The sequence below is a fragment of the Calliphora vicina genome, chromosome 3 (genome assembly GCF_958450345.1).
Source record: "Calliphora vicina chromosome 3, idCalVici1.1, whole genome shotgun sequence".
Lineage (NCBI taxonomy): Eukaryota > Metazoa > Arthropoda > Insecta > Diptera > Calliphoridae > Calliphora > Calliphora vicina.
The window spans coordinates 123,558,967-123,584,848 of NC_088782.1; the positions used below are offsets into that span (position 1 = coordinate 123,558,967).

Genomic DNA, 25,882 nt, shown 5'->3' on the forward strand with positions numbered 1-25,882 from the left:
AAAAATATTTATCCAACACAAAATGGCATAAATTTGCCAAAAAAATGTAACAAATTGACAAAAAAAAAACTTGCTAAATGGCAAAAGTTTTCGCTTAATATTCTTTTATAATTAATATTTATGAAGAAAATTCATTTATTTATTTATGAATGAATGAATGACTGACTAAAGTTTTTGTTATTTTATTTGTGGAAAAAGGGAAAAAATATAATTTTTCTTTATTAGGCCTAAAATTGCCAAGAAATGTAATTTATCATAAATTATTATATATATAGAGAGAGAGAGAGTGAAGAGAGAGGATGCGAGAGAAAAAAGGTTTTGAAAAACAAAGCCTAACAAACAAAATTCAAATCACGTTTTCTTTTTCTAACATTAATCATTATATTCATGACGATGATGATGATGTTGAAGACGTGGTAGTATTTTTTTTCTTTCTGTTTGCCCCTTCAATGTAAAAGCTTTTAAGCATTCTATTTACAGGCCACCTCCCGTAAATGGCTCTTTAAGTGGCCATAATACTGGTGTACAAACATGATTTTTTTTTTCATTTTCATTTCTTCACAAAAGTTTTCCTCTACTTGCCTTAGTATCTATCTAGTGGAGGGTATCTGTGTCTGTCATCTGTTTTAGTAACTCTAACATTTGCATTTTGTATTTGAATATTAAAATATCTAATTTTTCTTATGCAGCAAATTTCATGTCATGGTTTTATCACAAAAATTGTAGTTATCCCAAAAAAACTAAACTAAAAAACATATAAAAAATGTACTGCACTCAAAGTGGTTTTCATGTCATATACAAGAGCTTTTAGAAAAAGCAAATAAAATAAATTTATTATTAAGTTTTAATATTTGCATTGATAGCAGTAGTATGTATCAAAGTAGTGTAAGCAATTTAGGTTGCTTACATAAAAATTGAAATGTTTTACATAAAATAAATAAAAAATTGTTGACATGTTAAAAAAAAAAACAGAAACAGAAACATATATTAAGGCAATTTAAAAATGTTGCAAGGAACAAGTGTTTTTTGGTCTTAAATTACTTAAAAGTCGTTAAAATCAACATCAAACTGAAAAATGCAAATAAATAAAAAAAGCTTTTCTTCATATTTAATGCTAAATGATGAAATAAAACCAAATTATAAAAGCTTTTATAAGTTTTTGGAGAATAAAAGCAAAATTTGTTAAAAAAAACTTTTGAAAACATAAGAAATCTGAAAATAATGAAAAAAGCTTTTTGTAAAAATTTTGCTTATTTTTAACAGTAAATGGTGAAAAATAGCATTTGTAGTGTCTAAAATTAATGAAAAAACTTTGAAAAACACCAAAAAAATGTAACAAAAATCCATCACTAACATAAAATTTTAAAAAAATTTAAACTTTTTGTAAAAGCTTTATTTTTTTCTTTTGTAAAATTATGTCAAACATGAGCAAAATATAAATAGGTTTTTGAAAGCTTTAATATATTTTTTATAGTAAATATTGATAAAGGCTAATTAGTGCCACAAATTCATTAAAAAGTTAAAATTTTAAAACTGTTTGATAAAAGCTTTCGAAAAGCTTTAATTTTTTTTTGGAGAATTAAAGCCAAATTTGACTTAAAAATATAATATAATTTTGAAAATCATTTCAAAACACCACAAATATATGCAAATTTAAAATAATGAAAAAAGCTTTTTGAAAGCTTTAGCTTATTTTTAACAGTAAATGAGGAAAATTAGAATTTAAGTCTCTAAAATTCATAAAAACCCTTTGAAAACATCAAAAACATAAAGTAAGAAAAAAAGCTTTCTAAAAGCTTTAGTTGTTTTTTAAAGCAAATGCTGAAAAAAGAAGATTTTAGTAACAAAAATTCATTAATAACATAAAGTTTGAAAAAATTTAAACTTTTAGTAAAAGCTTTTGACAAGCTTTTATTTTTTTTTTGGGTAAAATTAGATCAAACGTGGGCAAAAATGTAATAGATTCTTAAAAAGCTTCAAAAAAATAAAATAAAATTTAAAACGAAATAAAACTGTTTTAAAAGCTTTATTTCAGTTTTTAAAGAAAATATTCAAAAAAGACATTTTGTGTTCATAAAATTTATGAATAAATTTAAATTTTAAGAAATTTCTGTGCTTTTGTCAAAGCTCTCAAAAACCTTAATTTATTTTATAAAATAAAACCCAAAAATTAACTAAAAATTTTAATAGAATCTTAAGAAAGAATCTTAAAATATATAAAAAAAAAAATAAAAAAGCTTTATTACATTTTTTATACAAAATGGTGAAAAAATACATTTTACACTAAATTTTTTAACAAATTTAAGTATGTTACAAAAGCTTTCGTTAATTTTACAAACTAAATGCTTAAAGTTATCTAAACAATAGCATAGAAACTTAAAATCTTCATTTAAAACGTAAAAACTTTAAGAATACTTCAAACAACAGAAAAGCTTTCACTCATTTTTCATAAAAAAAGTTGAAATAAGACCAGTTTAATGTTGCCAATTTAATATTTAATCCAAATTCAAATTTTTTTTTAAAGCTTTCGAAAAGCTTTAAGAAAAAATATAAAAATAAGCGAATTAAATCTTCATAAAGGCTTTGCAACCCTGAAAAATTCAAGAATAATTAAAAAGCTTTAATATTTGTGTGTATTTAGAGCTAAAAACTAAATGTAACATTTAAAAGGCTTTGAAAGCTTGAAAAATTCAAGAAAAACTTAAAAAATAAAAATTAAAAAGCTTTTCAATATTCAAAATTTTTGGAATATACGATCGCTTTTATGTCATTAATTCATTAAAACATTTAAATATAACAAATATATTGTTTTTAAAAAAGCTTTCAAAAAGCTTTAATTTTTTTTTTGTAAAAATAACCAAAAATTAACTAAAAAAATAAACAGAATCTCTTATAAGCTTTGAAAACACCAAATATATAAGAAAAATTCATGTAATTGAAAAAGCTTTTTAAAAGCTTTCCCTAATTTTGATACCAAATGGTTACTTCTAACCAATAAAACCGAATAGAATATTGAAAATACTTTAAAAACACCAAAATTGATAGAAAACTTAAAATAATGAGAAAATTTAAAAAAAACTCTTGAAAGCTTTAACATGTTTTTTTTATAGATAACCACTAAATTACATTAGTTTCTTAAACAAAAATCAATTATACAACAAAAACTTTTAAAAAATAAAGTTTTTTTTTGTTAAATTTAAGAAAAATTAAAAAAGCTTTTCAAAAGCTTTGGCTTATTTTTAATAGTAGATGTTGAAAAATTACCAGTTTTATGTCAAAAATTTTTTATATTTTTTTTTTTAGAAAAAGCTTTAATTTTTTTTTTGTAAAAAATAACCAAAAATTAACTAAAAAACTAAACAGAATCTTTAATAAGCTTTGAAAACACCTAAAATGTAAGAAAAATTCAAGTAACAAAAAAAGCTTTTTAAAAGCTTTCCCTAATTTTGAAACCAAAAGGTGCTAAGATGACACTAAAACTGAATAGAATATTTAAAATACTAAAATTGGAAGAAAAGTGTATGAAAAATTCAAGTTATAGAAAAAGCTTTCACTAATTTTGATACCAAATTGTGAAATCTAACCATAAAAACTGAATAGCATAATGAAAACACTTTAATAATACCAAAATTGGGAGAAAAATTTAAATAATGAGCAAAACTAAAAAAAGCTTTTGAAAGCTTTTACATGTTTTTTGTAGAAAACAAGTAAATATCACCAGTTTCTTAAATAAAAATCAATTATTTAAGAAAAGCTTTTAAAAAATAGTTTTTTGTTAAAGCTGTGGAAAAGCTTTTATAATTTTTTTTGGCAAAAAGCAGCTGTAAAGAACTATTTAAACTTTTAGAAAGTGGCACATGTTTTTATAACAAACATTAATTACATAATTACACTTTTTAAAATTTAAGGTTTTTATGAAAGCTTTCGAAAAGCTTAATATGACAATATTTTCTTAAATTTTTGTTCAAAAAAGTGAGTAATTTGTTTTGAAAACTTCTTAAATTTGTTTATCTTTTTATATTAATAATCTGAATTTTAAACTTACCGTAAACAAACAGCTGGCCACACAAACAGCCGCCCATGAGCCCACCCAATATCTAAGAACGGTACGTTCTTTTTCGGGGAAAAACATGGCATGACAGGGAGCACCACAATCACGTTTATCCTGGAAATAAGAAAAGAAAAAATTTAATAACAAAAAAAAAACATGAAAATAATAATAAAGAACTTGGAATTATTTTACAAAAGAAATTTATACTCAAATAGTTAATAAACCATGACAACATACGTACTTTCATACAATTGACAATAATTGTGAACAACAAATTCCTGTACAAATAAATATTGCTGAAAAACAAATGCTTCTAAGGTAAACTAATATTTTAGTTAAAGCAAGAAAAAAAAATCCAAATTTGTATAGCTTTTTCTTTGGAGGATTGTTTGCAAACAATGTATGAAAAAAGTTGTAGAAATCATCCCCCAAACATTCATACAGGTATGAACAAGCTACACACACGAAAACATTACATTTCATTTCATACAAATGTAAAAAAAACAAAGTCACATCCTGCTTTGGAATTCACTACATATGTTTGCCTTAATGTATGCTACAATTTCTGATGTTTGAAATCCATACAAACATGTGTTTGTGTGTCGTCAGCATGTTCGTGTAAGTAACGGAGTGTACATAGTAAACAAGTACGAAAAGTACTTTACTCTCACTCTCCCCCTCTCCAGGCAATAATAAAAACAAACTCCCTCACGAACATGTTTAAACAACAAATAAAATAATGCGAAACAAGTGTGTTCGTTTGTGTGTTTGAGAGTGAGTGTATAAATTGAAAGAAAAGCAGCTCATTAAAATTTTCTCGTTCAGTTTCAAATCAAAGGAAAAAAGAAGATGCTGTTTTACAAAAACAACATGAAATGATATGGCAGAGCAGATGAAAAAAACGTTAAAAGTAATGTAATGTTAGAAAATAAGTAAGAGTCTATAAAAGCAATATTATTTTCATAAAAAATGCGTATTTTAAAAATAACTTAAAGCAAATCTTTAAGGATTTTTCTTTAGAGGATTTTTGTTTGAATTTATTTGTAAAATGTTAGAGGTGTAGGTTAAAAGCAATTTTGAAAAAGATTTTTTGGAAAACATGTCTGTAAAATGAAAATAAATACGCAGCAACAATAAGAAAATAAAAAGGGAAAGTGGGAAAATATTTAATGGATTAAATAAAAGTAAAAGGGGGATTAAAAAATAATTTTACTGGAAAGTAAAAAAAAATAATATTAAGAGGATTAAGTTGACAATGTAAAATTTTGAAGATTTTGCGAAAATTAATAAAATAAGTTTTAAAATTTACCTAAATAAAACTTATTTTATTAAATTTTCCCAAAATCTTCGAATTTCGAACATCAAAATCGTATTAAAATAAAAGAAATTTTACAAATTTATTGAATTTTGTTTAAGAGAATGTGTTAAATACAATTTTTAAGCAATAAAATTTTTTCGAACTTAAGTTCGAATTTTCGAACATTAGCCAAAACATCGAAAAATGGAATGTACTATTAAATTAAACACGAATAAAAAATATTTAAAGAATTTTCCATAAAAATTTAAAAATTCGAACATCCAAAACATAAAGAAATTAATGAATTTTTGCAAAAATTTTATATTTTTGTTTAAAGAATGTGTTAAATTTAATTTTGCAGCAATAAAAAAATTTTCGAACTTAAGTTCGAATTTTCGAACATAAGCTAAAACTAAGAAAAAATTAATTTTCTATAGAAATAAACATAAATAAACTACATTTTGATAGTTTTCTTGAAGATTTGCTAATTTCGAACTTTGAAAACTAATCAAAATAAATTTCGAACATGGAAAATTTGCTTAAAATAAAACAAATTCTGCAAATTTTTGATATTTTTGAGATCACAGGTTGTTAAAATAATTTTTACAGCAATAAAAAAATTTTCGAACTTAAGTTCGAATTTTCGAACATTTGCCAAAAACCAGAAAAATTTAATTTTCGATTAAAATTTTAATAAATAAAACTTCTTTAAGCAGTTTCCTTCAAAAATAATGAATTTTTATCACAAAAAATCAATTAAAATATTTTCGAACTTAAGTTCGAATTGTGGAACATAAGCTAAAACTAAGAAAATATAAATTTTCTATAGAAATAAACATAAATAAACTACATTTTGATAGTTTTCTTGAAGATTTGCTAATTTCGAACTTTAAAAACTAATCAAAATAAATTTCGAACATGGAAAATTTGGTTAAAATAAAACAAATTCTGCAAATTTTTGATATTTTTGAGATCACAGGTTGTTAAAATAAATTTTACAGCAATAAAAAAATTTTCGAACTTAAGTTCGAATTTTCGAACATTTGCAAAAACCGAGAAAAATTTAATTTTCGATTGAAATTTTAATAAATAAAACTTCTTTAAGCAGTTTCCTTGAAAAAATAAATTTTTAGCAAAAAAAATCTATTAAAATATTTTCGAACTTAAGTTCGAATTTTCGAATATAAGCTAAAACTAAGAAAAAAATAATTTTCTATACAAATAAACATAAATTAAAGATATTTTGGTAGTTTTCTTGAAGAATTGCTAATTTCGAACTTCGAAAACTGATTAAAATAAATTTCGAACATTGAAATCTGGCTTAAAATAAAATAAATTTCAAAATTTGTTTGCATTTTTGCAATCTATAGTTAGTAAAATAAATTTTAAAGCAATAAAATTTTTTTCGAACTTAAGTTCGAATTTTCGAACATTTGCCAAAACTCAGAAAAATTTAATTTTCGAATGAAATTGATAAAAATAAAACTTATTTGAAGAATTTCTCTCAAAAATAATAAGTTTTTAACATAGAAATGTAATTAAAACTTTTTCGAACTTAAGATCGAATTTTCGAAAATTAGCAAAAACCAAGAAAAATCGAATTTAGTATTGAAATTACTATAACTGAAGCATATACAAATAGTTTTTCTCAAGAATAACGAATTTCGAACATTGAATATTCAACAAATTGAGTTTCGAACATCAAGATCTGCTTTATAATAAACGAATTTCTGCAAATTGATTGTATTTTTGTATTCAGAAGGTATGAAAATACATTTTACAGCAATAAAAAATTTTTCGAACTTAAGTTCGAATTTTCGAACATTAGCTAAAACCAAGAAAAATTGATTTTTATGCTGAAATTGCTATAAATAAAACTGGGTTGAGTAATTTCTCTAAAAAATAATAATTTTTTAAGTCAGAAAGTCAGAGAAAGATATTTTGAACTCAAGTTCGAATTTTCGAACATGTTATAAAACTCTGAAAAATTAAATATTTAATTAAATTGTCTTGATTAAAACATATTTCAGTATTTTCTTATTCGTTTTGCTAAAAAACTGTTCAAAATTAAAGAATTTTTTAAAATATATTGTTAAATTTTGTGTCGTTAAAGCTTTAATTTATAATTAGTGAGCTAAAAAATAGGGTAAACTTTACACAAGTGAGTGTTACATTTTTCAAAAAAAAAAAGTTTTTCCTGAAAACAACAGTTAAAAGTATGGCTAGAATTGCAGCTTAAAAAAACTGTCATTACAGTAAGAAAACATTTAAATATTGTCACAGTAAATTTATGTTTTTTTTTTGCCATTACTTTTTCACTTTCTTTGGCACAAGAGTGCATAATGACCCTAAAAGTGTCATGAATGCATTTAAATATGCTGGCTGTTGTTGTTGTCATTCATGCTTCTTCTACAACCAACAATAAAAAAAAAACATTAAAAAATAAAAACAAAGATGGGAAAAGAAAATGCTGCTCTAGAGCATAAATAAACAAAAGAGCAGAAGAACAGCACACACTTTTCTATACAAAAACATAAATAAACATTGTTTTTATATGTTTGCTGCTGTTGTTTATGTTTTGTATTTATTATTATTGTTGCTGTTGCTGTTATTTCTGCACTAAAAACAATCACTTTAGCTCTCATACTGGTCGTAGGCCCCGAAGTTGTCTTCTTCGGTTTTGTTTTTTTCTATTTGTAAAAGTAATGGTTGGTTTGTGTGTGGGTCGTTTTCGTTTGCGAGTACGAACGAGTGCAAGTGAGTAAGTACTTCGTTGTTTTTACAGTTTTTGTTGCTCCTTGTTTTTATTACTTATTTTTTTTTTACTTTCTGTTGTTGTTCTTGTTTTTATTGTTGTTGCCAAACTGTAGAATAGGAATTCAAAAGTCCCCAAAGGGAATTTATTCATTTGTTGTTGTTGTGTTGTTTTTGCTGTTGCCTTTTGTTGTTTTACTTGTCGATTGTGTTGAGTAGAATGTTAAACGTGCGTGCTTGTGTAACGAAAAATTTGTGGCTATGCCTAATAGGGGGGTCAGACGGCATGTATTGCTTGTGTATTGGGACATGTATTCGATACATATGGAATTCCATGTGTATGTCAAAATTCACGTTATACATATGATTCATAATTTCCACGTTCAAACGTACATATGTAATTGCATGTGACATAACCTCTATTAGTTTATATGTTTGTTGTTTTTAACAATATATTTATTTAAACCATTTTTAAATCACAATATATATATTTAATGCAATGAAATTATTTTTGTTATGATTTTTCTTTACTCTTTTTTGTTTTGTTTTTTTTATTTTGCACTCACACAGTGTTGTATTTCAAAATACAACTCTGTTATACACACGAAAATAGAACATGCTCTAATTGCCAAAAATGTCACGAGTAATACACATGTATTTTACATACACAAAGTTTCATATGGATCACACGGTATGTATATGTTTACATATGGAAAAATGTCCCAATACATGGCACAAAACACAGGCAATACATGCCGTCTGACCCCCCTTTAAGAGCCTTAAAGCAGGGTTGATTTCTGTTGTCTTCTTCACACAGCCAGCCAGTCAATGAATTTTATATTTAAACTTAAAGCCGCCTTGTTGCCAAATTTCTTATATTTGGCTATAAAACAACAAGAGATTTGGTGTGGTGAAGGATATTTGTGGCAAATTTGTAACAAAATACAGCACGTTTATTATTATTTTTAGTTTAAGACTGAAAGTGTCGCTCACACTTTTGGCGCAATTTATAAAACAAGTGTAAATAAAAGTAATTTTTCGTGAATGTTCATGAAATAAATTAAAAGGACATAGCGATACAGGCAGGCAGACAGGCGGTTTAATAAAGGAGCAGATATAAACGTAAACTAAAGTTGAATTTATTAACACTATTAAGGAAAATCAGCGGTTTTTTTATGATAAAAAAATACCACATCCTAAATAAAGCTCATATAAGTAATTCTTCTCAAAATTAAAGAATTTCGAATAATAAAAATTAAAAAAATTGTGATTCGAACATAGAAATCTGGGCTCAAATAAAATAATTTTTGTAAATTTTTTGTATTTTAGTTTTCAGTATAAGTTCAAATAACTTTGGGCACTAAGAAATTTTTTCGAACTTAATTTCGAATTTTCGAACATTAGCTAAAATTAAGAAAAATCTAATTCTATATGTAAATCAACTTATATAAAACCAATATAAGTAATTTTCTTTGAAAATAACGGATTTCGAATATTGAAAATTTAATATTAGAGTTTCGAATTTTGAAATCTGGCATAAAATATATGAATTTCCATAAATTGTTTGTATTTTAGTATTCATTAGGTGCAGAAATAAATTTTGAAGTAATAAAAAATTTTTCGAACTTAATTTCGAATTTTCGAACATTTGATAAAACCAAGAAAAATTTAACTTTCTATTGAAATTGACTTCAAAAAAACTTATTTAAGAAATTTCTCTTAAAAATATGGAATTTCGAACATTGAAAATTCGAAAAATTGAGTTTCGAACATTGAAATTAGGGTTAAAATAAAATAATTTCAGCAATTTGTTGGCAGTTTCATGTTCAGTAGCGGATAAAATAAATTTTGAAGCAATAAAAAATTTTTCGAACTTAATTTCGAATTTTCGAACATAAGCTAAAACTAAGAAAAATTGATTTTTATATTGAAATTTAGCTAAATAAATAATATTTTAGTTATTTCCCTTAAAAATAATGAGTTTTTAACAAAGAAATGAATTAAAAATTTTTCGAACTTAAGTTCGAAAATTCGAACATGAGCTAAAACTAAAGAGATTTCAATTTTCTTTGAAAATTTTTAAAAATAAAACAGATTTTATTAATTTTCATAAAACATTTCATTATTTAGACCTGAATTTGTTTAATAAATAAAATATTTTATAGAAGAATTTCGCACAATAAACCAAAATTAATTTCTTCTATTTTTTTGTTTAACATCTAACAAGATTTTTGTCTAATTTTTGTTAAATTTATGGCAATTTTATATGTTGTAATAAAATTTTCTCATGATTAAATTAAAAATTATATACAGAAAATACTTATAAATCAGTTAAATTATGTTATGTTTGTGTTTTCCATTTGCAACATTACCCCAGTAAAAAGAGAGAAACAAAAATTATACAAAATTATTATGTCAAATTGTTTTTAAGTTAAGCAAATGATAAATTGTTTAATTTCTAGACACGCAATGTTTCCGCATACATAATCATGAGTTGAAGCAACAGCAGCCAGCCAGCAACCTCATCATGATCTTCTTCATTATCTATTTTAGCAAAAGATTTTACATATGAAAGAATACACCCCGAAATATGTCCAGGTTTGGCTTGTTAGCCAAAGAAAATTTTTTTCCTAGAAAAACTGTGTTTCGCCAGCCCAAAATTATAGCTTTAGCTACAACAAAAAAACCGTTAAAACTAGTTGTGTTTGCAACAATTTTCCTAAGTTTCTTCTCTACTGTCTTAAAAGTCAAAGCTTTGAAAATGCTAAATTTGGTAGACAGTGATTTTATGTTTAGACAATTTATTTGTTAAAATCTCAAATAAAAAAAAAAAAAAAAGAATTGAAATGTTGTTTGCGAAATTCAAATGGACAGGCATGTGGCCAGGAACATACCACCACATAGTTGCCTACTTATTTATTTTAAACAAAATCTCTGCTGGTTATTTAATCAAAGAATCAAATTGTTCGTAAAATTTAGGTAGTTGGCAATTTAGCTGTCTTTGCTTTTAAGAAAATTTTCATTTTAAATTGTCTGACTTTTCTCCACATTTTTTTATTTCAGTTTTTCTGTTTAAAGTCAAGTATTTTTTATCTCTGTATTGCTGAGCCTTCATTATTTCCTCTTGTTTTAATCATTAAATTTTAATAAGGATTTCTTTTGGGGCTTTTTTTTAATTTTTCCGCTTTTCACTTGGTCTTTACAAATGATGTGTTAAAATCTGTAATGACAGCACTTTGGGCTATTGATATTTGGGTCAATGAAACTGAAAATGTGGTAAAAGGAAAAAATATATAAATGATAGCAGCAGGAAGATTAAGCATAATTTGCCTTAATGAAATTAAAGCAATTATTCATATTTAAAGCTTAAAGAAAAAATATAATTTAAAGAAAATAAAAATTAAATTTTTCAAAATTTTAAAATTCGAACTTTAAAACCTAAATAAATTAAAGCATAAATATTAAAATTTTGAGGTTAATTTAATAAAATTGCTCTAAAATTAAATTTAAAGCAAAAATCTGAATTTCGAAATTTAAATCGAATTTTCGAAATTAAGTTCGAATTTTCGAACATGGCTGAAAATTCTTAATTTCAAATACTTTATTGAATTAAAAGCAAAAAATGTGATTTTTTTAATTTTCGGTCTCAATTTTGAATTTCGAACTTTCAAATCTCTATAAAATATAAGCAAAAATTTTCGAAATTTCGAACATAGCTAAAAAAATGTAGATTTTCAATAAACTATTGAAAAATAATGAGAAATGCAGCTTATGGTAATATTTGGGCTTAAATTCGTTTTTCGAACTTCCAAAACTTGAGAAATTGTAATAAATTTTGAAATAAAAAATTTAGATTTTTAATAAACTATTGAAGTATAATGAGAAATACAAGTTTTTAAACTTTGCAATAAAAACGCTCTAAAAAGAATTTTATGTAAAATTTGAATTTCGAAATCCTAAAAATAATTTTCGAAATTAATTTCGAATTTTCGATTTTAGCTCAAAAATTTTTTATTTCGAATTATGTATTAAAATTGACCTAAAAAATCTTGATTTTTCAATTTTGCAAAAAAAATTTGAATTTCGAACTTCCAAAACTTTTCAAATTGTAACAAAAATTTCATAATTTTATTATTTATTTAATTAAAACTTCCTCAAAATTAATCTTGAGCAAAAATTGGAATTTCGAAATTAATTTCGAATTTTCGATTTTAGCTCAAAAATTTTTTATTTCGAATTCTATATTAAAATTGACTTGAAAAACGTTGATTTTTTTAATTTTCCTGAAAAATTTTGAATTTCGAACTTCCAAAACTTTTCAAATTGTAACAAAAATTTCATAAGTTTATTATTTATTTAATAAAAACTTTCTCAAAATTATTTTTGAGTAAAAATTGGAATTTCGAAAATAAATTCGAATTTTCGAAATTAATTTCGAATTAGCGATTTCAGCTCAAAATTCCTTATTTCGAATACTCTATTGAAATTGACTTAAAAAATCTTGTTTTTCTAAATTTTCCTTTAAAATTTTGAATTTCGAACATCCAAAACTTTTTAAATTGTTACAAAAATTTCACAATTTTATTATTTATGCAATAAAAACGTCCTCAAAATTATTATGAACCAAAAATTTAAATTTTGAAATTAAGTTCGAATTTTCGAAATTAATTTCGAATTTTCGATTTTCTCACAAAATTCTTTATTTCGAATACTCTATTGAAATTGACTTAAAAAATCTTGTTTTTCTAAATATTTCTTTAAAATTTTTAATTTCGAACTTCCAAAACTTTTGAAATTAATTGAAGCATTAATTAATTTTTTACATTATTTTAAAAGAATATGAATAATTTAGCAATTTTGAGCTAAAGTCGAAAATTCGAAATTAATTTCGAAAATTCGAACTTAATTTCGAAATTCCAATTTTTGCTCAAAAATCTTTATTTAGCATATTCTATTAATATTGACTTAAAAATCTTGATTTTAAATTTTTCTGGAAAATTTTGAATTTCGAACTTTCAAAACTTTTCAAATTACAGTAAAAATTTCATAATTTTATTGTTTATATAATAAAAATATACTAAAAATGATTTTAAAACAAGAATTGGAATTTCGAAATTAAGTTCGAATTTTTCGAAATTAATTTCGAATTTTTGACTTTCAAAATTTTTCAAATTGCAGTAAAAATTTCATACTTTTATTGTTTATATAATAAAAATATACTAAAAATCAATTTAAAGCAAGAATTGGAATTTCGAAATTAAGTTCGAATTTTTCGAATTTTTGACTTTAGCTCAAAATTGCAAAATTATTCATATTTTTTTAAAATAATAAAGAAAAAAAATATTTTTGTAAAAAATATTTGAATTTTCAAAATCAAAATTTTTAAATTTATTTTAAATTTTTTTTCATTTATGTCGTTTTTCTGCTTAAAAACAGCTTAAAGCTTTTTTAAGTATTTTTTTTTCTTTTTCTCTTTTATTTTCTGGCAATTTATCGTTTCTCTTGTCAGGTTTTTTTTACCTTTTAAACCTTCTTCATTATTTAATCATTTCATAATTTAAGTACAACCATTAATTTTAAGGCCAGCCAGAGAGTAGGATGGAAGGCAGTAATGTCCAACCTCCAATCATCATCATTTGTCGAAAACGAACATGAAAAAAAGGAAGACAGAAAGACAGACAGGCCAAGAATTATAATAAGAAACCAGTCTAAACGACTGACCTGTTAGGTTATTTAAAGTGGAAGTAATAAGAATTTAATAGTGTAAGTATGTGGCTGGAATTGACTCTGCATCTGCTTGCTTGATGGCTGGATTGTTGGCTGGAACAACCCCAAAGGCTTTAGTTTTTAAACGAAGATTTCATGGTTAAAAAAACAACAACCCCTGAGAGAACATGCAGCAGCATGCTTGAAAAATGCGATTTAACTTTCGCTTTAGACTGAGTTTTAGTTTTAGTTTGAAGGTTGTTTTTGTCTTTAAAGTTAAACGAAGTTGGTTGTAACTGTGGGCCTTATCTTTAGATAAATGATGATGATTATGATGCTTTTGCTGATGATGTACATTTTAGAGCGACTCCCCCAAGAGAGATAACCATAAAAAACCACCAATGCCTTGCCACAAATCAAAAGCCATTCATTTACAAATCTAAAGTTTTATCTTTCGGCTGGCCTGTCTTGGCTGCAAAACTCATTGTATTCATGCTCCATGTCTTCAAAAGAAGAGGAGTCTTTTAGAATTTATGTTTAATAAATTAAATCAGTTTACAGAAACATAAAAATTGTAGCTAAAGCTGCCCCCCGCCAAAAGGAGTAACTGGCGAAATGTTTTCAAAAACGAAAAATTATTATTATGGCTTTAAACAAGTAACAATAGTTGAGGCCACACAACTCTCTTTTGGCGGCCAATTCCACCAATCAAACTTTAAAATCTTTCTTTCTTTAGCTGTCGTTCAAGCGTTGGCCTACCCTCTTCTCCCTCCCATTAGTCTTCAATTTAATGGAATTCATTCATTTAACATTTTGTAACTCAGCCACAAAGAACAAAACTAAAAAACCAAACCATCACTCTTTTTATATTGTCGGCCTTTGGGCACAATTATTTATCGTTTGGTTTCTTTTTAGGATTTTATTATTTTGTTTTTCCAAAACAATGGTTGTTTTATCTTCAAATCCATTGATGTGGTTAAAAATGGTCTGCTTGTGTTAAACAGCCACAAAACTCTATTGTTTTTTTGCACACAAAAACTGAAACCAAAAATTCTTAAGCTTCAAAAAAAGATACCCGCAGAAAAACTCTACTACTTCTCCAAGCAAACCAACCAACTTTAAAGCAGTGGTCGGCTCCCATAGCCACAGGGGTTACAGAACATGCTCATCAATACAAATAACAATAAAGTTCATTCAAATTTATTAAATCCCTATAAATATCTAGTCTGCTTTCATTACAGATAGAGAGAGTATGTCTCTCATGTTCTCTTTATGCCCACCACTGCTTTAAAACCTTAACTTCAATACAAGTTTTCCATTTCTTAAAGTAAGACAATTTAACAAAATTTGTTCTGCAAACAACATTTTCTAAATCTAAATAAAAAGGCCGTCAAGAAATAAATTGTAAAGATGCAGCTTAAAAAGAAACCTTAAATGATTTTTCTTGTTGTGGTTAAACCAACAAAATATTTTCCTTATCAATATGATTTATTTACAGAAAACTGAAGGGAAAATGGCCTTAATGTGCCAAGGAGTTAAAGCAGAATCTGAGATACAAAATAAAACTCAATAAATTATAAGAAAATTTAAGAATTTTTCAGATTTTAATCATAAAAAAACTAATTTAAATTAAAAATACAAGAAATGAAATTTTCTTTCAAAATTTTGAAAATTCAAACTTAATTTCGAAATTCCAATTTTTGCTTTAAATCATTTTTAGGATATTTTGTATTAAATAAATAATAAAATTATGGAATTTTTTTCTTCAATTTCAAAAGTTTTGGAATTTCGAAATTCAAAATTTTAAAGAAATATTTAGAAAAAGAAGATTTTTTCAGTCAATTTCAATAGAGTATTCGAAATAAAGAATTTTGTGAGAAAATCGAAAATTCGAAATTAATTTCGAAAATTCGAACTTATTTTCGAAATTCCAATTTTTGTTCCAAAATTATTTTGAGAAAGTTTTTATTGCATAAGTAATAAAATTATGAAATTTTTGTTACAATTTGAAAAGTTTTGGAAGTTCGAAATTCGAAATTTTACCGGAAAATTTAAAAAATCAAGATTTTTTAAGACAATTCGAAATAGAGTATTCGAAATAAAGAATTTTGAGCAAAAATCGATAATTCGAAATTAATTTCGAAAATTCGAACTTATTTTCGAAATTCCAATTTTTGCTCCAAAATAATTTTGAGCAAGTTTTTATTGCATAAATAATAAAATTGTGAAATTTTTGTAACAATTTAAAAAGTTTTGGAAGTTCGAAATTCAAAATTTTAAAGGAAAATTTAAAAAATCAAGATTTTTTAAGTCGAATTTAATAGAAGATACGAAATAAAGATTTTTTAGCTAAAATCGAAAATTCGAAATTAATTTCGAAAATTCGAACTTATTTTCGAAATTCCAATTTTTGCTCCAAAATAATTTTGAGAAAGTTTTATTGCATAAACAATAAAATTATGGAATTTTTGCTTCAATTTCAAAAGTTTTGGAATTTCGAAATTCAAAATTTTTAAGGAAAATTTAGAAAATCAAGATTTTTTTTAGTCAATTTCAATAGAGTTTCGAAATAAAGAATTTTGTGAGAAAATCGAAAATTCGAACTTATTTTCGAAATTCCAATTTTAGCTCCAAAATAATTTTGAGCAAGTTTTTATTGCATAAATAACAAAATTATGAAATTTTTTTAACAATTTAAAAAGTTTTGGAAGTTCGAAATTCAAAATTTTTAAGGAAAATTTAGAAAAACAAGATTTTTTCAGTCAATTTCAATAGAGTATTCGAAATAAGGAATTTTGAGCTAAAATCGAAAATTCGAAATTAATTTCGAAAATTCGAACTTATTTTCGAAATTCCAATTTTTGCTCCAAAATAATTTTGAGCAAGTTTAAAAGTTTTGGAAGTTCGAAATTCAAAATTTTTAAGGAAAATTTAGAAAAACAAGATTTTTTCAGTCAATTTCAATAGAGTATTCGAAATAAAGAATTTTGAGCTAAAATCGAAAATTCGAAATTAATTTCGAAAATTCGAACTTATTTTCGAAATTCCAATTTTTGTTCCAAAATTATTTTGAGAAAGTTTTTATTGCATAAGTAATAAAATTATGAAATTTTTGTTACAATTTGAAAAGTTTTGGAAGTTCGAAATTCAAAATTTTACCGGAAAATTGAAAAAATCAAGATTTATAAGTCAATTTCAATAGAGTATTCGAAATAAAGAATTTTGAGCAAAAATCGATAATTCGAAATTAATTTCGAAAATGCGAACTTAATTTCGAAATTATAATTTTTGCTCAAAAATAATTTTGATGAAGTTTTTATTCTATAAGTAAAAAAATTTTGAAATTTTTGCTTTAATTTAAACAATTGTGACTCTTTCAGTACTCTTTCTAAACTAAATTTTATAAAAGAATCGCGACTTTTTGTAATAATTTCTAAAACAATCGTAAGTTTTCTTAACCACATTTTATAAAAGAATCGTGACCTTTTTTATAATACATTTTATAAAACATAAATAAAAACAATCATGACTTTGTATCCAAAATTTTATAAAACAATCGCTGCTTTATTTAAAAAAGGCGTTACACTTTTTATAATAAATTATATACATGATTAATTATATAATTTTATAAAACAATCGTATCTAGTTTTATTCAAATATTATAATACAATCGCGACTTTATTTAAAAAAAAGTCGTGACTCTTTTTATACCAAATTTTATACAACAATCGTGAATATTTTTATACAAAAAGCCGACAAATTTTTATTCCATATTTTATTAAACAAACCATGACTTTTTTAACCAAATTTAAATAAAACAATTGCGACTTTATTTTAAAAAAAAGTCGTGACTCTTTTTATATTGTATTAAAAAGACGGCCATTTGTATTATATGAAACAATCGTGTCTATTTTTATCCTAAATTTTATAAAACAATCGTAAATCCTTTAATCCAAAAATGTACTAAACAATGGTGTGCCTTTTAATTCTAAATTTCATAAATCAATAGTGACTTTTGTATAAAAAATTTTTTTTAAAACAATCGTGACTTTTTTTATCCCAAATTTTAAAAATCATTGGATAAAAAAAACATCGTTTTCTTTTTATCCCAAATTTTAGAAAACAATCCTGACTTTTTTATACAATTTTTTATAAAACAATCGCGACTTTATTTGAAAAAAAATCGTGACTTTTTATACCAAATTTTATAAAACAATAGTCGCTCTTTTTGTACTAAATTTTATAAAAAAAACATATCTATTTTTATTCAAATATTATAAAACAGTTGTGACTCTTTTAATCCAAAATCATATAAAATAATCGCGACTTTTTTTAAAAAAAGTCACGACTTTTTTTTTACTAAATTTTATTTAAAAAAAAATGCTAGATTAGAGTACTATTTTTCTAACTGTAGCAAAGTGTTGCTATATTACAATATTTTCTTTGGAAACTATCTTTCCCTTGTACAATTTATGAACCACTAAAACAAACGCCTACTTTTTAAACTCGAAACAGCAGCCAGGCAAAACTGTCAACACTTTATAAATGCATTTCTAGCTCCATTTAGTAGATACAAACGATAGAAAACATGTATTTATGTTACACAAATGCACAAAATCCATAAAAATAAAGAAATTATAGAGCTGCCATTTGCTAAACAATTTTAATGCCACAATATTTAACAATAAAATTATAGAGCAACGAAGTAAATAAAATACAAGATATTTAAACATCAACATAATGATTCATAGAAGAAACGAAGGAGAACAACTTAAATGTGATTAATCAGCTAGAAAAGTAGCAGAAAAAGAATTCAAAGCTACAAACTTCCTGTAAAATTAAATCATTGTCAATAAAAAAAGAGATTTAAAGAGTTTAAAAGGATGTTGAATGAAGCAAGAGCAAGCCACAAACAAAAGAGAGGAAATATGTGAGATGTGAGTTATTTGATTTAAACGGTATCACATTTTTTGGACCCCCCCTCTTTTGGTTGATAAACTATCAATTGATTTGTAACAATTATGTATCTTTAAATTATCCATGCTCCCATCTATAGCCAACCGAACAGACACACTTTTTTCAATATACAATAAAATAAAAAATAAACATGAAGAATAATACAGAAAACTGGTAAGTTAAAGTTGTTGCACAACATTTTGAACTTGTAGAGATAACGTTATTTTGGCACCTGCCTGTGCATGTATTTTATTATGTGTATTAAACTACATATTTAAGTAATAGTTCAGACACTCCAAAAAGAAATGTTGGTAAAAAAACAAATTTTGTGAATTCTAGGATAAAAAAGTCTCGACTTTTAAATAAAATCGCGATTGTTTTATAAAAGTTTTGATAAAAAAGTCATAATCGTTTTATAAAAATAAGGTTAAACACACTCTCAATGTTTCTCTAAAATTTAGGATAAAAAGAGTCACGACTTTTTTTAAATAAAGTCGCGACAGTTTTGTAAAAATTTGGGATAAAAAAGTCATGATTGTTTTATAAAAATTTGGGATAAAAAAGTCATGATGTTTTATAAAATTCAGGTTAAACACAACCACGATGTTTTTTATAAAATTTAGGATAAAAAAGTCACGACTTTTCTTAAATAAAATCGCGATTGTTTTATAAAAATTTGGGATAAAAAAGTCATGATTGTTTTATAAAATTCAGGTTAAACACAACCACGATGTTTTTTATAAAATTTAGTATAAAAAAGTCACGACTTTTCTTAAATAAAATCGCGATTGTTTTATAAAAATTTGGCATAAAAAGTCATGATTGTTTTATAAAATTGAGGTTAAACACAACCACGATGTTTTTAAAAAAATTAGGATACAAACAGTCACGACTTTTTTTAAATAAAGTCGCGATTGTTTTATAAAAATTTGGGATAAACAGTTCATGACTGTTTTATAAAATTTAGATTAAGCACAATATCGATGTTTCTCTAAAATTTACGATAATAAAGAGCCACGACTTTTTTTTAAATAAAGTCGCGATTGTTTTATAAAAATTTGGTATAAAAAAGTCATGATTGTTTTATAAAATTCAGGTTAAACACAACCACGATGTTTTAGGATAAAAAAGTCACGACTTTTCTTAAATAAAATCGCGATTGTTTTATAAAAATTTGGCATAAAAAGTCATGATTGTTTTATAAAATTTAGGTTAAACACAACCACGATATTGTTATAAAATTTAGGATAAAAAGAGTCACGACTTTTTAAATATTATTTAGGGAAAAAGTCGCGATTTTTTTATAAAAATTTTAATAAAAAAAATACGGTTTTTTCCTAAATTTGGGATGAAAAAAGAGTCACGATGGTTTTATCAAATTAAGGTTAAAGACATCCACGATGTTTTTACAAAATTTAGGATAAAAGGTCACATTGTTTTACAAAATTCGGGATAAAAAGAGTTAAATTTTTTTTGTAAGATTTTGCATAAAAAGCAAGAAAATTATTTTATAAAATTTAATAGAGAAAGCTGTACTTTCTCAAATTTATTACAGGAAGAGTCTCAATTGTTTTAAAAAATTTGGGATAAAAAGTCGAAATTGTTTCATGAAATTCATGATAAAAAGAGTCACGACCTTTTTTAAAAAATATTTAGGGGAAAAATTCATGATTGCTTTATAAAAATTTAGTATAAAAAGGAGCAACGAATTGTTTTCAAAAATTTAGTAGGAAAAGAGTCGCGATAGATTTATAAAATTTAGGTTACATAAACACAAAATTTAGGATAAAGAGTCACGACACATTTTTTTAGCATTATTTTGGAAAAAAAAATCGCGATTGTTTTATAAAAAAGTCACGATTTTTTTTACAAAATTTGGGACGAAAAAAGAGTCACTAAAAAAAAATATTTTTTTTAAATTTTAGTAGAAAAAGTTGTACTTGATTTCTCAAATTTATTATAGGAAGAGTCTCACTTGTTTTATAAAATTTAGGATAAAAATAGTCACGACTTTTTTAAAATAAGGAAAAAAAGTCGTGATTGTTTTATAAAAATTTGGGATAAAAAGAGACAATATTGTTTTCTGAAATTTAGTATAACAAGAGCCTCGATTGTTTTCTTAAATTTTGAATAAAAAGAGCCACGATTGTTTTATAAAATTTAGTATAAAAAGAGCCACGATTGTTTTATAAAATTTAGTATAAAAAGAGTCACGATTGTTTAGATGAATTTAGTATAAAAAGAGCCACGACTGTTTAATACAATTTAGTATAAAAAGAGCCACGATTATTTAGAAGAATTTAGTATAAAAAGAGCCACGATTGTTTAATAAAATTTAGTAGGAAAAAAGCCTCGATTGTTTAGAAGAATTTTGTATAAAAAGAGCCACGATTGTTTTATAAAATTTAGTATAAAAAGAGCCACGATTGCTAGATAAAATTTAGTATAAAAAGAGCCACGATTGTTTAGATGAATTTAGTATAAAAAGAGCCAAGATTGTTTAATAAAATATAGTATAAAATTAGCCTCGATTGTTTAGAAGAATTTAGTATAAAAAGAGTCACGATTGTTTATATGAATTTAGTATAAAAAGAGCCACGATTGTTTAGAAGCAATTAGTATAAACAGAGCCACGATTGTTTTCTGAAATTTAGTTTAAAAGAGCCACGATTTTCCACAAAATTTAGTATAAAAAGAGTCACGTTTGTTCATAAAAAACGTCACGATTGTTTTCTGAAATTTAGTAGAAAAAGAGCAACGATTGTTTAGACGAATTAAGTATAAAAAAAGCCACGATTGTTTAATAAAATTTAGTATAAAAAGAGTCACGATTATTTTATAAGATTTAGTATAAAAAGAGTCACGATGTTTTGTGAAATTTAGTATAAAATTATCCAAGATTGTTTTATAAAATATTTAATTCCTGAATTTTCTCTGCGTGCAAAATTTCACGAAAAAAAAAAAGTTTACTTGAAATCTTTACTAAAAAATTTCTCCTATAAATTTTCTAAAATCTTGCCTATATTTCCTTGAGTGTTCCTGGAACTCTTATAAATGTGTCTGTATGTATTCCTATTTCCAAAATAATTATTGAGCTCATGTTGGTCTGTCAGAATTTGTTTCTGTTGCATTTCATCTACTTACGTTAGTATTTCTTCTTATTTCTGTGTTCCTGAACACACAACAACTTGTCGTCTATAAATAAAATATAAATAAAAATGCCTCATGCTGTGTAAATAAACATAACGAAAACACAAAAAATAAAAAAGAAAAACTTCAAAACTACCCATGAACGACAAATCTTTAAGAGATGTTTAGAGATACGATAGAGATTAAAGCAGTAGTATGACTGGCACACACCGAGTTAGTCTATGTTGGCCAGGAACATGTGTATCTTGAACTCTTATTTTATTGGTAATTTATATTTTATGCCTTTTAAATACCAGAACTTGTTTGGGCATTTGTTAGATGCCAGCTTTTTTTTTGGTTAGAAAATTTTCGAATTTTTTCTTTCAATAAAGAATATTTGTGTAACCATTGTCCAATTGACAATAACTATAAATTTTCCAACATTTTTGTTAATATGCTCTATTTCCGTAATGATAATTGTCATTAGATTTTTATGTATTTTTCCAATTATTTAGAAATTTTAAACTTTAAATAGTTTTTGACCACCAAAGCAGTCTTTTTGTTGAGCAAATTATATCAATTAAAGGCTAAATAGATTTTAAATTGTTAATTTATAAAGAAATTCATTCAATTTTAAAAAGAATCCAATGAAAAACAATTTAAAACTGTTTATTTTAAACCCTCTAAATGAAATTCCAATAATATGCTCAAAACTAGCGAGGTGGCAGTATAATTTCTAACATAACTCAGGGTTTTTTGTATGGATTTTACTGATTTTCAATAGCAATCTATTCTAGACTATGACAAATATATAAGAAAGAAATCAACTGCTTAAACAATCTAGCAACTGAGGAAAGGTGATTTAAACATACACTTTTTATACAAAACTTTTTCTAGCTAATTTTTTTTTTAGCAAATATGAGACTTATTTGGAATTATGGTCCTTCGAGTCCTAAATTACTTTTAAATACTTGTTCATATTGCCTGTTAAACCCCCTTTCCACTCTTAATCTATTAATAACCCCTCCTTAGTTCCTTTAGCTGTAATAAATATTACTTTGAGGTTTTCTTTCTCTATTTTCTAACAATTTAAACCTTTGAACTTTGTTAAATATTGTATTACTGTCCGCAAAAGCAAAAAAGAAACAACCTCAAAATTCTTTACAATCTAAACACTTTTAAACACATTATACATACATATATTTCAATATCATAATAACAATTTATTGTTTATGGGGTATTGTCTATTAGTTATAGCCGCAAAATGGTGTAAGTTACCTAGATTTCTATAACGATTTTTCTTTAATACAACTCAAATTCACACTGTTGTAAGACTTCTTTTGAATGGATTTTTTTTTAAATACTAGCAGTGAAAATACGCAATAAAAGTTTAACAAACGTTTAGTAACAAAAAGAAGAGTTCAAAATCAAACTTTAACATAAAGAATTAAGGCTTATTTTATACTAAATTCTTCTAAACAATCGAGGCTCTTTTTATAATAAATTCTCATAAACAATCGAGGCTCTTTTTATAATAAATTCTTATAAATAATCGTGGCTCTTTTTATACTAAATTCTTCTAAACAATCGCAGCTTTTTTTGTAATAAATTCTTGTAAACAATCGTGGCTCTTTTTATACTAAATTCTTCTAAACAATCGTGGCCTTTTTCTACTAAATTTTATTAAACAATCGTGGCTCTTTTTATACTAAATTCTTCTTAACAATCGTGGCCTTTTTCTACTAAATTTTATTAAACAATCGTGGCTCTTTTTATACTAAATTCTTCTAAACAATCGTGAGTCTTTTTATACAATCGTGGATTTTTTCCTACTAAATTTTATAAAACAATCGTGGCTCTTTTTATACTAAATTCTTCTAAACAATCGTGAGTCTTTTTATACTAAATTCTTCTAAACAGTAGTGACTCTTTTTATACTAAATTCTTCTGAACAATCGTGTATCTTTTTATCCTCAATTTTATGAAACAATCGTGGTCTTTTTATACTAAATTCTTCTAAACAATCGTCGCTCTTTTTATACTAAATTCTTCTAAACAATCGTGGCTTTTTTCCTACTAAATTTTATAAAACAATCGTGGTTCTTTTTATACTAAATTTTATAAAACAGTCGTGGCTCTTTTTATACAAAATTATTCTAAACAATCGTGGCCTTTTTCTACTAAATTTTATTAAACAATCGTGACTTTTTTCCTATTAAATTTTATTAAAACAATCGTGAATCTTTTTATACAAAATTATTCTAAACAATCGTGGCTCATTTTATACTAAATTCTTCATAACAATTGTGACTCTTTTTATACTAAATTTTTAAAAACAATCGTGGCTCTTTTTATACTAAATTATTCTACTAAATTTTATTAAACAATCGTGTACTTTTTCTACTAAATTTTATTAAACAATAGTGACTCTTTTTATACTGAATTCTTCTAAACAATCGAGGCTCTTTTTATCCTCAATTTTATGAAGCAATCGTGGCTCTTTTTATACTATATTTTAGAAAGCAATCGTGGCTACTTTTTTACTAGATTTTTTAAAACAATTGTGGCTTTTTTATACTAAATTTTGTAAAACAATCGTGGCCCTTTTTTATAAAATTTTTTTCATTAAAAATTTTCACACAAAATATTCACCAAAAGTTTTCACTAAAAAATTTCACGAAAAATTTACAATAAAAAATTTCACCAAAAATTTTCACTAAAAATTTTCTCCAACAAAAATTCGCCAAAAAATTTCACCAAAAATTCGAAAAAAAAAAATTCATCAAAAATTTACAATAAAAAAATTCACCAAAACTTTTCAATACAAAATTTCACCACCTTTTTTTCTATAAAAAATTTTGAATAAAAAAATTTGCCAAAAATATTCACTAAAAATGTTCACCAAAAGTTTACAATACAAAAAATTCACAAAATGTTCGAAAAATATTTTCACCAAAAATTTTCAATAAAAAATTTCACTAAAAATTTTCAATAAAAATTAAAAAAACTAAATATTTTCACCAAAAATTATCACGAAAAAATTTCACCAAAAATTCGCCAAAAAATTTCACCAAAAATTCGAAAAAAAAATTTCACCAAAAATTTGCAATAAAAAAATTCACCAAAACTTTTCAATAAAAAATTTTCACCAAAAATTTACAATACAAAATTTCACCAACCAAACCAAAAATATTTTCACCAAAAATTTTCAATAAAAAATTTCACTAAAAATTTTCAATAAAAAATTTCCAATACAAAATTTCACTAAAAATTTTCATTAAAAAATTTCACTAAAAATTTTCAATACAAAATTTTCACCAAAAAAAATTTGCCAAAAATTTACACTAAATATTTTCACTAAAAAATTTCACCAAAAATTTTCATTACAAAATTTTACCAAAAATTTGACCAATCTTTTTTTTAAATAATTTTTTTGTTTATTTTTTTTAGCAATTTTCACTAAACTTTTTTTTGTTAATGTTCACTGAAAATTTCACCAAAAATTTTTATTAAAATTTTCACTAATTTTTTTTTTAAATTATTTTTTTATTTGTTAAAGTTTATCATATAATGTTTTGGTTGTAGTACATTTAAAGTTCTATTATGCCGTTTGATGTTTTCCAATTTGCAAATTGTTTAGTATTTTCTGTTTCTTGTAAAGTATTGTAATAAATGACAAGGTTTTTAACCTTTTTTTCTGTCTGTGTATGATTTGTAACCATTACTTGAAATCAATATTAATGATAGTTTCAATAATTAATAGCTAGATAATTGTAAATCACAGAAAAAAAAACATTAAAAAACTATACGCAATATCAAACACACAAGAAGTTACCATGGCAAACTCAGAAATCGAAAGGTTAATGAACATTTTATGAATCAAGACTTTCCAACAGCCAGATAAAAAGAAACAAAAAGGGCACAATGACAAATTGCTACAAAATAATAATACACAACTTTGCCTAAAAATTTTTCTTTAAAACTTAAAA

The 25,882-nt window shown here is 24.4% G+C and overlaps 1 protein-coding gene across 2 annotated transcripts in view; it reads right to left on the minus strand.

The window, feature by feature from the left end:
• Positions 1-25,882, minus strand: part of fz (frizzled) — a 180,921-nt gene that overhangs the window by 110,703 nt on the left and 44,336 nt on the right. For both annotated transcript variants that reach the window (XM_065504384.1, XM_065504385.1), the window contains exon 2: positions 4,046-4,165. In XM_065504384.1, coding sequence (XP_065360456.1) covers positions 4,046-4,165 — 120 coding nt within the window. The remainder of the gene's footprint in view (positions 1-4,045; positions 4,166-25,882) is intronic.